Raw genomic sequence first — 12,033 nt, 5'->3', positions numbered from 1 at the left:
GGATGACATGCCATTCTGATCACGACACAAAGACTTTCTCATTCACATCCTTTACCTCAAACAATACATAACAGGAACACCAACATTAAATTCACACAATCAGTACGAAACCTAGTTGTTACTCTGGACAGTATTCTCGCATATCACCAACATGTCATGAACATATGGAAGGCTGCATATTATGAGCTGAGACGAATCAACTCCATTCGCAAATATTTTTCAGCTGATGCCACTAAATCACTTGCCTGTGTGTTCATTAGTACTTTCAGTACTGGTTTATTGTAACTCAATTTTATCTGGTTCATCTCTATATCTACTCCAGAAACTTCAAAAAGTTCAAACCACAACTGCTCCGATCATACTTAGATTACCACGACCTCAACTCACCTTCCCGCTGCTCTGTACCCTACACTGGCTATCCATTCGATCCAGAATCAAACACAAAATTTGTTCTCTGTCCTACGTTTCACTGACGGACTCTGGTCCAACATACCTATCCGACCTCACCCATGTGTACACACCAGGAAGATACTTACGCTCTTTTTTGACAATCGTATACTCAATATTCCCACTTCGAAAACGAAGTAATATGGACAGCGTTCTTTTTCATACTAGAGACCAGCAACGCGGAATGAATTGCCCACTGAATTTAGACACAAAGACACAGTGATCCTATTAAAGAGTGCTCTCAAAACTCAATTATTTCGACTGCAAGAACAAACTTAAAGACCTAATAATGTTTCCTACCTTAAATATTTTCAGCATGTTTTTTACTTTTTTTAATTTCGTGGTGTTTGTTTTTGTAATCATTGCATTATATATGTTTTTTATCTGATAGGTTATGTTGTAAAGCGCTTGGAGCGTGTAAAGATTATGCGCTGTCATTATTATTATTATTATTATTATTATTATTATTATTATTATTATCATCATTATTATTATTATTATTATATCTTGGAGAAGTAGAATTAATGATGTTCGGAAACGTAATCGTGAACAGACTGACCAGTGCTAGAACATTCTAAAAGTTACTTGCTCTGGTATATGACCGGAGGATACAAATACTGATATTCGTGCTTACTTGTCTTCTGTACAAAATTGAACCAAAATCATTCAGAATGTAAACATTTGTATCCCATCCGAAATAACATCTACCTTATTCGTTAGTCCATTAAACAATAACATCTCATTTTTGTTTCTTCAAAGGGACAATATGATACTGGAATAAGCTACATACAATCATCAAAACAATGACAGAAAAGAAAACATGGACAATGTTCTCACTGAAATGTAGGAATACATGTTTTGATTAAAGGAGATGAAATCATTTTTAGATCAGGCTGTCAAATGTAATGCATTTACTTTGAGCTAGTACAAGAATATTAAGTTGATTCTTAACTTCTTAGCCCGTGCTTAGGATGCTTTAATTATGTTGGTGTGACTCCAATATCATACAGAATGTGCTAGTGGATGAGATAGTGAAACCAAAACGGCAGATTAGACTTCACAAACTATATAAACGATTAAACTACAAACCCTGGTTATAGAATGGTTTATGGATATGTGAGATAAGTGAAGAGAAAAGATATGTTCGAAAGGATTCATGGATTTGTAAGCTGTATTACATTATTTAAATTATTTCCACAAGCAACACGAAACGTTGTAATTTTATATTGCTGTTACGGTGGCTTTCTCTCCTTTCAGGGACTCCTAAACTGAAAGTAAATGCGTTTTACGCTAATCTGTATGCCTGTCTCAAATGTAGCTACTTATCACTTCAGTAGCATCATCACTTAAATAATAGTAGTACCAGAGCTCATAAATTTGTTCTTACACTATATATTCATATTAGAAGTACTAAACATTTCGTAATAAACACCTCATGTTTCATGGGAGGCTCGTAGAATAATGTTATACATTAAAATGTAACATAATGTTTCAAAGTCATTAGATAAGTATTGCATATATATAATAAACGACTTTAAAACATATATATATATATATATATATATATATATATATATATATATATATATATATATATATATATATATATATATATATATATATATATATATATATATATATATATATATATATATATATATATTAAGTTGAGAAAATTTCCGATCCTATTTTAAAAACTAGGTCACTAAACAAACCAGAACAAAAATCGTTTAAGAAAAAATATTTAGTTGTTGTGGCAAAGGCATTTCCCGTAACGAGATGCAGATTCCTAGGTACCGAAAATATGGGGACTGTTTAGAGGAAAATACAAGTGTAATTTACACAGGATATTATTCAACAATGATTTAGTATTGATATAGGATTAATTCTCGTAAAGTTTCATGATGAAAGTAATATAAACCAAAATTTTGATTACAAAATACTGAGAGAGCTAAATTAAAAGATTCACAAAAGTTTTAAAATTAGATCACATTTAGACAGTTGTGTATGGTGTACTTGCCCTCCTTCAAATGCCTCTATGTCCACATGTCTTGGTTAGGTTTGTATTTGTAAATTAAATTAATGAATTCGATCCCCGGATACACTAACCATCGTCTTGCTCCAAGCACCAACATCTCATTATCTCCCTTACAAAAAAATCGATAAATAGAATATATGATATGTTAGCAGTAAGTTTGATGCCATCTACAGGCATATGTAAATGGGAATTGATACATTGTATGCAATGCAAATGTATTGTAAATAGATATTGATATTCAGTTTTGCCTCACGTTCTTTTTCTCTCTTTTAGGTTATTATTTGTAATATATCGCTCAGATATTTTGGCGTTTTGTTTCAAACAGAAACTTAATTTTTGATTCAGTTTATTCAAGTAGAATGTTTGACCAAAACGATTACTTTTGGAATGAAAATGGTATAGGTAGTTTTGATTGTTTCAAAATCAGTAGGCAAAATAGTAGCAAAATAGGGGCCCCGAGTGGCAGAGTGGTCTAAAACGCTCTCCGTTACAGATCACTACCTTCTCACCTCTGTCTGCGTAGGTTCGAGTCTCGGATTCGGCCAATGTGGGTATGTAAGTAAACTTGCCACTAGCTTCTCGAGGGTCGATGGTTCTTTCCGGGGATTTCCCAGGTTCTTCCTCTACCATTAATACTGGCCGCCATGTATAGCCTATCGTGTGCTGAAAAATGGCGTTAAACCCTACAACAACAGCAACAACAACAAAAGTAGCAAAATATTGCATGAAAGGTTCTTGTTTCAGATATGTAGAATAGCATAGATAATTTATAATCAATGAAGGGTTGTTTTAGCATATTAGGTAATCAATCAAAGAAATACAATTGGTGTATAAAGCTAATTTACACAGAGCATTAAGAAGAATAATAGCTTTTGAAACACCTGTCCACATTGCCAAATCAATTCAACTTACACAGATATAACGGACTACACCGGATTAAATAGGGTAAACATTACTTATCTTCCTTTCAAATTTGTTGGTACAGCGGTTTCAGCTTAAAATGCTGAAGACTGTTTCTCATTGTGTAACTGAAAGCTTAACCTAAATAACAGCAGGATTAAAAACCTGTTTGGGCAAATCATGGGCTGGGTCAATGAACAATAATGTAATTGGAATATTATGTAAGAATACATTCAACTAGATTTTCTATACATCGCGAACTATTTAAATACGATTTTTGTGCCTGGAAAATCAATACCCGTCTGATTGCCAGAATTAGAAGTAGAGGTTCAAAGCACCATCTTTTTAAATTAGGTAAGTAAAAACGGTTTTGCTAATTTCGAAACTCTCAGAACCTTCCATTTTGTATTATTGTTTTTATATTTTGTTTTGTATGTGCAGTTTGTCATTCCGTTTTGAACTGTGATTTTCTTGAAGAAAAGCAGTTCAACATCTTTTGTTTTTGCGGTCCGTTCCAACAGGTATCATCAGTAGGCAAAGGTGACGTTGTATTATAATAGTTCTCGAGTATATATCTCCAATTTTGAATTTTCTCTTATTTGCATCATATCAGTCAAGTATTGTATCGATATGCTTTGAGTTAAAGAAGAAAATAAATATTTGTTATTGTCTTCTCCTAAATATGATGCGTAATATGGTTGCGTGATTAAATAGATGATAACCTAAGATGTCACATTGGATGATGGTACAACCATTTAGAATAACGCTTTCAAAGTCTACAAACATGATTTTGACATTGGCACCAAATTTGTTTATATGTTATGCATATGTGACGCAACCTGGCTCAAGTTTCAGAAAAAGTATCTTCATTAGTCTAGATGTTATCCGACAAAAAATGTACACAATTACAAAGTGTGAAATTAACTTAGCGGCAAGAATAACTATATAGTGGATGTGACACATGGTCTGGAATTGTTATATACATGGGCAGACTACCCTCGAACATATCTCCAGCTGTCTCAACGTTCTCCAGTTGTCATCCAAATACTAACAAACATATGGCGTATACATCGTTAATGGACTTTTTCCCAATTTAAGATAGCTGTTAAAATGCAAGAGTCATCATTTAATACGATACCGAAAGTGGTAATGCACTTGCCTTAGGCAATGATAGTGCATGGTATGCAACACTCTTTCTGTATCATTATACAACACTGTCCAATTATTATATAATTTACAAAACATCAAACGGGTAAGTTAATATAGTAAACCTTAAAAGCAGAATATCACTGGAACATTTGTACAAAATTACACTAACATCTATGCACACTGATTCTACATTTGTTTAAGGAGCACGTAGGCTGTGTCACATGTAAAGTTTGCACTGGAGTGAGTGTAATCTAAATTGAGACATAAATAGGTCAGTAATACTTAGGTATATCACCAGGCGTCCGATCTATATTGCTAGTAGTAAGGATTTCAAAAAACTATAACTATTTACTTTCGTTCATAGTCATATCCTGGGAATCCTGGGTTTCCATATATCAAGCATAGGCAAGTTCGCAACAACAGCGGCACAACCCACATTATTTGCTGAATATACATGTAGTTGTTTCTCATTGTGCCCTTAAAGCCTATATCTAGTTATAGTCTGGTGGGTTAAACCGTTTCCAAGTGATGACCAGGAGCAAGTCTCCATTATGGTCTGATAGGAAATTGGTACAATTCCGTATGTCCTTCAGCCAACATATATGCTTAAACGTCATAGATATCAACTGCTTCACAGCGATTTTCCTGGTTCATGCGTACAAGATAATGGGCATGATCAATAGTCTGCACTGGATATACCATGCCATTATGTCCACGTTACAGCTCGTGTATGTGGTATCTTTAATGATGTAGGATACACATTATATTGATAACGGAGAGACAGACAGACAGGACGATATAATCTGCACCTTGTGAAAGATACATAGAGATACAAGACATGTCAATACCATCAACGCTTAGGGGAAAGTATTTGGTTGAAAAATAAGGCATTACATGGAACTTCTTTTCATGGGATGAGGAATGCGAAGCAACTGAGACATTAGAACGTCATGATATAGCTCATAACTACATAACTTATCTATACTGACGTGACTCATTTTCATATTACAATTATAATTTTGTTACAAGTATAGACACATCTGTCTATGCGATTATTCACAATAATATATTTTTCATCTGAGATATAGATCGTTTTATCACTCTATATGGAGTCATCAGCTTTTATGAACAGTCGCAAATATTCAATTATGTATCCATTCTTCCTGTGCTCTATTTATACAATTGGGATATTCACTGGAGTATTTACATGTGGTATCACTTCTTGTTAATTTTCAGTGCCATTGAAATTAGTAAAGTTTGCGCAATTCATTATAGAAAGAAAGAAAATACTTCATCTAACTACCGACCTAACTCTGTATTTTACGTTCACCAAATATTGAAAATCATGTCAGTCAGCATCGTTTCTGATATCTTCATTTTTTTAATCGCAAACATATGTCTGACAAAAGCATTCATGCCAAACGGCATAGGTATCAGAAGAAACGTAATTTTTGGATCCATTCTTTTGGACATCACGGAGTGATATGTATTCCGACAAATCTAACATTTAGTCGCTGTGACATTTGAAGCTATTTCTTTAGAAGACTTGTATATGCAGTCAAATTAGGAACATGCATCAAAATTTCTACTGAGTTAGGGTCCAACGCGTGTGCAATGTGCAAAGAAAGATGGTTCATTATATGCGATAGTTTAAAATGTCAAACTTTTACATGCTGCGAAATCCATGGAAATATGTATACTTCTACAGGTGATCAATATGAAGTATTTTGTTGCTATCGTCGTCCTGATGGGCATGGTCATCGTGCAGGGATCCTCATTATTTGAACAAGTCCTCAAAAATTATAATGGTCTTGACAACGGTAAGATACACATTTTCTATTTTCTTCTCTTATAGGTATTATTCATTGGCGCTCGTACATTCGGATGTATTTATACATGTATCATATTTATAACGTTGTTCATATATCATAATCCATACGTATTGTTTTCTTGAACCACATTTACACAGCCAAGCACTTATTGAACTGTATCGCTAGCAAGCAGCCTATATCATTTGAATATATTGCTCGTTAACATAATAATGTGTCCTCAGGTATGTTATTGTAATGTTTATATGAATAACGTATACATCTGTTCAAAATTCTCACTACTAATGCATATTGATCTATTTTTCAGAAGAAAACAAAGCCCAGGCAGTGTCAACAAACATTTTAAAACTGACCGGCGATACCAGCGATCTTAAAACTAAAGATAACAGAGACGTAATTAGACCTAGCAAACTGCGTGATAAGCGTTGGCGTTTCCCTACATGGCTGGACGTGATATTTCCACCTTTCACAATTGCGGACGCAATAAAAGATGTGGTAGATTATGCTGGTTACAATATCGTTCACCCTAAAGATGCGGCGGGTAACCTTATAGATTTGAATCTGGCCATCTACTTTTCAACGTTGGTAGGAGATGCATATCAAGTCATAAAACCGGAAATAATATCTCTCGTGAAGGACCTTGAAGGATTTGTAAAATGCCATGACTACATGTGCAACATCTACGTGTTAGGCTGTAAGTGTATTGGCTTTAGTTTTTTTCTTCTCTTTCTTTTCTACAGGAATAATGCTATTGACTGTCGGTATCTTTTGTTTGGGACTATTTACTAAGAAATGGACCTTAGTACAACACTCAAATTGTACGTTTCCATTAATAATGTCCTCTTTTCACACTTGTTAATTTTGTAAATCAACCACATATCCAGCTATTAAGTTTGTGTGACGTTAGGCATGTTCAAACAGACACTACATACATTCAGTCGTCCCTTCATAAACATTTGTTTTGCACAATTTATTAACTCTTATATTTAGTGACATTATGTAAGAATAATGATCACACAACGATTACTGTACACAAACGTACAAACGTTTGGCAAAGGATTGTAAAACATTTGTTAAAAACCTTGGTTCAAACTCAACAGTCGTGCTTCGGCAAACATTGTCGTAGGAAATCTATATCTGAGTCTATGTTCCATCAGCTTTAGAGTTCTCACATAGTAATTTATTAGAATGATAAAATTATGTAGAACTGAGCCAAATCTATATATTTAATGTTTTCTCTGCAGTAAACATAACAGCAGGCTATGATCCAGATGCTATTGGAATCTTTCTTTTTATCGACTTCTACGGATTTACGGTTTTGAATGAGAAAATATCGGGTAAGTCAAACATTCCTCTTGTTGTAAGTTATATATGTATAGATAGAGTCAAAAGGATAATGAAAAGACAGAATTTCCTAGGTCAGTCGTGCCAACATTACAAAGTCAAAGTATGCGAGTTCATAATTAAAACAAAGACAAACGTTGTACTTGATGCTGGCCACTTTCGTGACTTTGTGTTGAACATAAATGATACTAGTGAACCAAATAGTTGCTATGTATTTGCAGCATGACAAATATTTGGTCAAAGTTTATAGAGTAAAAGTGTTAAGAAATTGAACAATGAGACATAGCTTATTGTACAAAAAGTGTTATGAGGCTGCAACCGCCATAAATAGAAATACAGGAAACAGAGCTTGTTGCATGTATGACAGCAACAAACCTCTTGGGTTATAATACTAAAGAAGAAGGGTCCATCAAAAGCCACGTCGCTAAATTGTCCATTTTGAGGCCTGGCGGCCGTTAGTGTTGACAATGGTGCCTTCTTTCTGGGCCTCTTCACCGCCGCTTGGATTTTTGCTATTGATGGCTGGGCTTTCTTACTGCCATTTGCGACGCCACCGCAGCATTCTTTGTAGGGGACATTTTGTAACGAATGCCACAAAAGGCAAGTAAGTACATAAATTGTAGTGTTTTACTACATAGCAATATGTGCAAATTCATAATCCTTATTGTAATATTATAAACATCTATGTTCGTTGTGGTGAGATGAGGCACGAACTCTGTAATAGAAGGACAGAAAATGAAAATAGGAATACAATTTGACCATTACGAAAATTATGGGCCATTGTTAGGAGGTGCGGATTGCAATATTAAACCAGTACCAACAGAACAATTACAGGTCATTGGGCCTAAACTAGCTCGGCAACACATAGGCCATTGACATGGAGAGAAGCGGTGGAAGCAGAAGGCATAAATGACCAATCAAGTGTAAAATTGTGAGGTGCGATACCCAAGTACGCCAAGCATGAAACTCTTAGCAAACGTAAAACGTACGGAACCAACTGTTAAACACACAGGCCACTGATACTGAATCAACTTGTAATCGTACAATGCAGTGGTACGAACCAACTGATAAACACACAGCCGGTGATACTGAATCAACTGGTAATAAAAAAATCCAGTGGTGTGGGAACCAACTGATAAACACACAATCCAGTGATACGGAATCAACAGGTAATCATGACATCTAGTGGCACGGAATCAACTTTAAAACACACAGGCCATTGATACAGAAACTACTGTTAATCATAAAATCCAGCGGTACGGTACCAGCTGGTAAACACTAAGTCTAGTAGCACGGAATAAAGTAGGAAATACAAAGTCCACTGGTACGGAACGAACTGGTAAAACAAACAGGCCCGTGACACGGAATCAATTGGTAATCATAAATTGCAGTGGTATGGAAACAACTTGAAACAGAAGGTTAACATAAAATCCAGTGGTACGGAACCAGCTGGCTAACAAGCTAGTGGTACGGAACCAATCCTGTTCGAAGGTATTTTAACAGTGTAACAATGACAAAATATAGAAAATGCACTCTTAAGCACATGTCTTGATGAAATCGTTTATGTAAGAGACGATGGGAAGTATATCTACATATATCGTTATGGTTCTTTAGTTTCATTTTGAGTACGACAATGAGGTCGAATAAAACTCTCTCTTTCTTTCATATAGAAAAGCAAACATAAGTCTGAAGTTGATATTTTTAATACAATTGGAAAACACACCGCACCCATCATCGTGTAGATTTGTGTTTCATCCCCTTATTTCTGTCTTTATATTAGGGTGAGGCTTCCATACTTAATCAAAACAGACGTTCGTTGAGCCTCTTTATTACATTTAATAGTTGCGTGCGAAGGCAAATAGTAATGTCTTACATGTGCAGGACTACCTATAAAAATGTATACTCGATATCTTTGAAGATGATCAGTTTTGTGTTGAAATGTGCAGGTATCTCAAAGAAAGTTTCCTTCTCTTTTCAACAAGAAATGCCGATAATGTGCGCAGTATGTAAATTGAAGCTTAGATAGCGTTTGATCAACCAAGATAGTACATACCTTAAGTTAGATCATTTAATAGTATGGTGACCATTATAATAGATAGTATGTATGGTAATAAATCGTTTCTGAGAGACAATGTCGCTGAGCGAACACTTACGATGAATACAGGCACAGTTCAGAAAGTAATTCCTATTGGATCCATGTAGCGTAGGAGTCCAAGAACACGATTTAGTGCTGACGGTGACAGTTGGCGAATATTATGTGAAATGCACTCAGTATAAATACTGACGGCACTCAACATTCCGTAGTATGATTGCATATCAGCCTTGTGACTGAGAATGACGTTGCTTTTAAGTAATGCAGTAATACACTAATACACTCAATTTCGATGTAGCGTAAATTACAGTGGGGTTTTAAAACGATAGAAAAAATTAATATATTACTTGTTTCCAAGACTCTAAAACAATTCTTTCTCGAGGGGTTTATGCTGCCAGATATATACTATACATGCAGCATCTTTGTTTTTCTATAGATATAACTGTATTATCTACTATGACCGCTTTCGATACAATCCTAACATTAAACTGTAGGACTTACCAAATGTGGAAACAATCTTTGTGTTAGTAAAGCAAATAATAAAAGTAGCGCTGTACCCCTGTACCCCTGAAATGGAGTTACTTCTACAATGTATCTTCCCGCCCTGATTTGCGCACGTCGTTTTCCTGACTCACTTTATAAACATGATTTAATGGATTGTCAGTGATGGTGTCAAAACTCACGAGTGTTAGTTGATGGAGATAAGAATTGTTTTCATCTAATAAAGTGTTTATTTAGCATGTGGGCGCTTGAATCTACACAACTCGTGTTTAAAAACCATTCAAATTGGAGAAAAGAATTTAAATACACTCAGTTTGATTTCTTCTATGCACAAAATAAACATTTGTTTCATTTTGCTTTGAAAAACCTATTCGTTTGAGGGCTGTAAACATGGTTAGCATGTTCGTTTTCTTTCTGAAAGCTAGATCTCCATAATGGAGCAAACATATCTGGTTCATAATGAGAGAATATACTTACTGTAAAAAGGATCGAACATCCTGAAAGTAAAACAGATGAGAAGAAGATAAATACTATTCTAATATACCAGGTAAGAATTTCTGTTTTATGAGCTTAATGATACTGTGTCTGCATTTATCGTGACCAAAGATATTTTATATGTTGCCAGTATTTGCAAAATGGGTAATATTTAACATGTGACCAGATTATTTTGGGCAAGAAAGTGAAAAGTGACCAGATCATTTTGGCAAGAAAGTGAACAACCAGTATCTTAAAATCCTTTTTGTTCTTACACTCATGGCATTATCTGTAGTCGCATGATATATATATATATATATATATATATATATATATATATATATATATATATATATATATATATATATATATATATATATATATATATATATATATATATATATATATATATATATATATATATATATGTGTGTGTGTGTGTGTGTGTGTGTGTGTGTGTGTGTGTGCAATAATACCTCTCATCTGCACTGTTTTCTTATTTACGTCTCTAGTAACAGGTTTTCGTTACTGCGAACCAATTGAGCTGCCAATCCGTAAAGTGAAGGTCTGTATTGAGGTCAGTCGTGCGGAATTCAACGAAAAAAGAGCCTGCCTGAATCTGGGGTTTTCCTTGCTAGGTTACTCTCATGTATTTAAAGACCTTTGTATATTTGGATCAAGAACGGGAAATTGATTATCTATACTTTATATAATGATAATTGCCTTGTAATATTAAAGTAAAGATACTACATTATATAAGTAGTCGCCTCTGAGGAGTGAATCAGTCCTAAATAAAGACTTACTATTTATATTCGTATTTCCTTGTTATTTGCAATTTTTCAGTTATTTTGTTTTCTACTTTTTCTGCCTACTTCTTCTGCCGAAGTGACATGACGTATGTTATGTAATCGTTCGTTCTAGAGACAAATACAATGATAAGAGTTTCCTACAATTTTGAAGTTTCTGGAGTAGATATGGAGAAGAACCAGACAGATTTGAATTACAACAGTCCAGTCTTGCGAGTGCTAATGAACACATAAGTGTTTTAGTGGCATCAGTTGAAAAATATTTGCGAATGGAGTTGATGCGTCTGAGCTCAAGATATGCAGCTTTTCATATGTTAATGACATGTTGGTGCAATGTAAGAGTATTGTCCAGAGTAACACCTAGGTTTCGTACTGACTGTATATTTAGTGTTGATATTGCTGATACTTATTGTTCGAGGTAAAGGATGTGAATGAGAACGTCTTTGTGTCAGA

The 12,033-nt window shown here is 34.6% G+C and overlaps 1 protein-coding gene across 1 annotated transcript; it reads left to right on the top strand.

The window, feature by feature from the left end:
* Positions 1–3,680: 3,680 nt before the first annotated feature.
* On the top strand, positions 3,681–11,567 carry LOC149803384 (uncharacterized). Its single transcript, XM_089951397.1, has 5 exons — positions 3,681–3,739; positions 6,243–6,354; positions 6,671–7,057; positions 7,608–7,700; positions 11,287–11,567. Exons 2-5 carry the CDS (start codon positions 6,252–6,254, stop codon positions 11,466–11,468), a joined length of 765 nt encoding a protein of 254 aa, XP_089807523.1. The 5' UTR covers positions 3,681–3,739; positions 6,243–6,251; the 3' UTR covers positions 11,469–11,567.
* Positions 11,568–12,033: the final 466 nt, after the last annotated feature.

Source organism: Sinohyriopsis cumingii, chromosome 3 (genome assembly GCF_028554795.1).
Source record: "Sinohyriopsis cumingii isolate HCF-2022 chromosome 3, ASM2855479v2, whole genome shotgun sequence".
Taxonomy (NCBI): domain Eukaryota; kingdom Metazoa; phylum Mollusca; class Bivalvia; order Unionida; family Unionidae; genus Sinohyriopsis; species Sinohyriopsis cumingii.
Note: the sequence above shows the minus strand (reverse complement) of the source record. Positions and strands in the feature narration are given on the sequence as shown.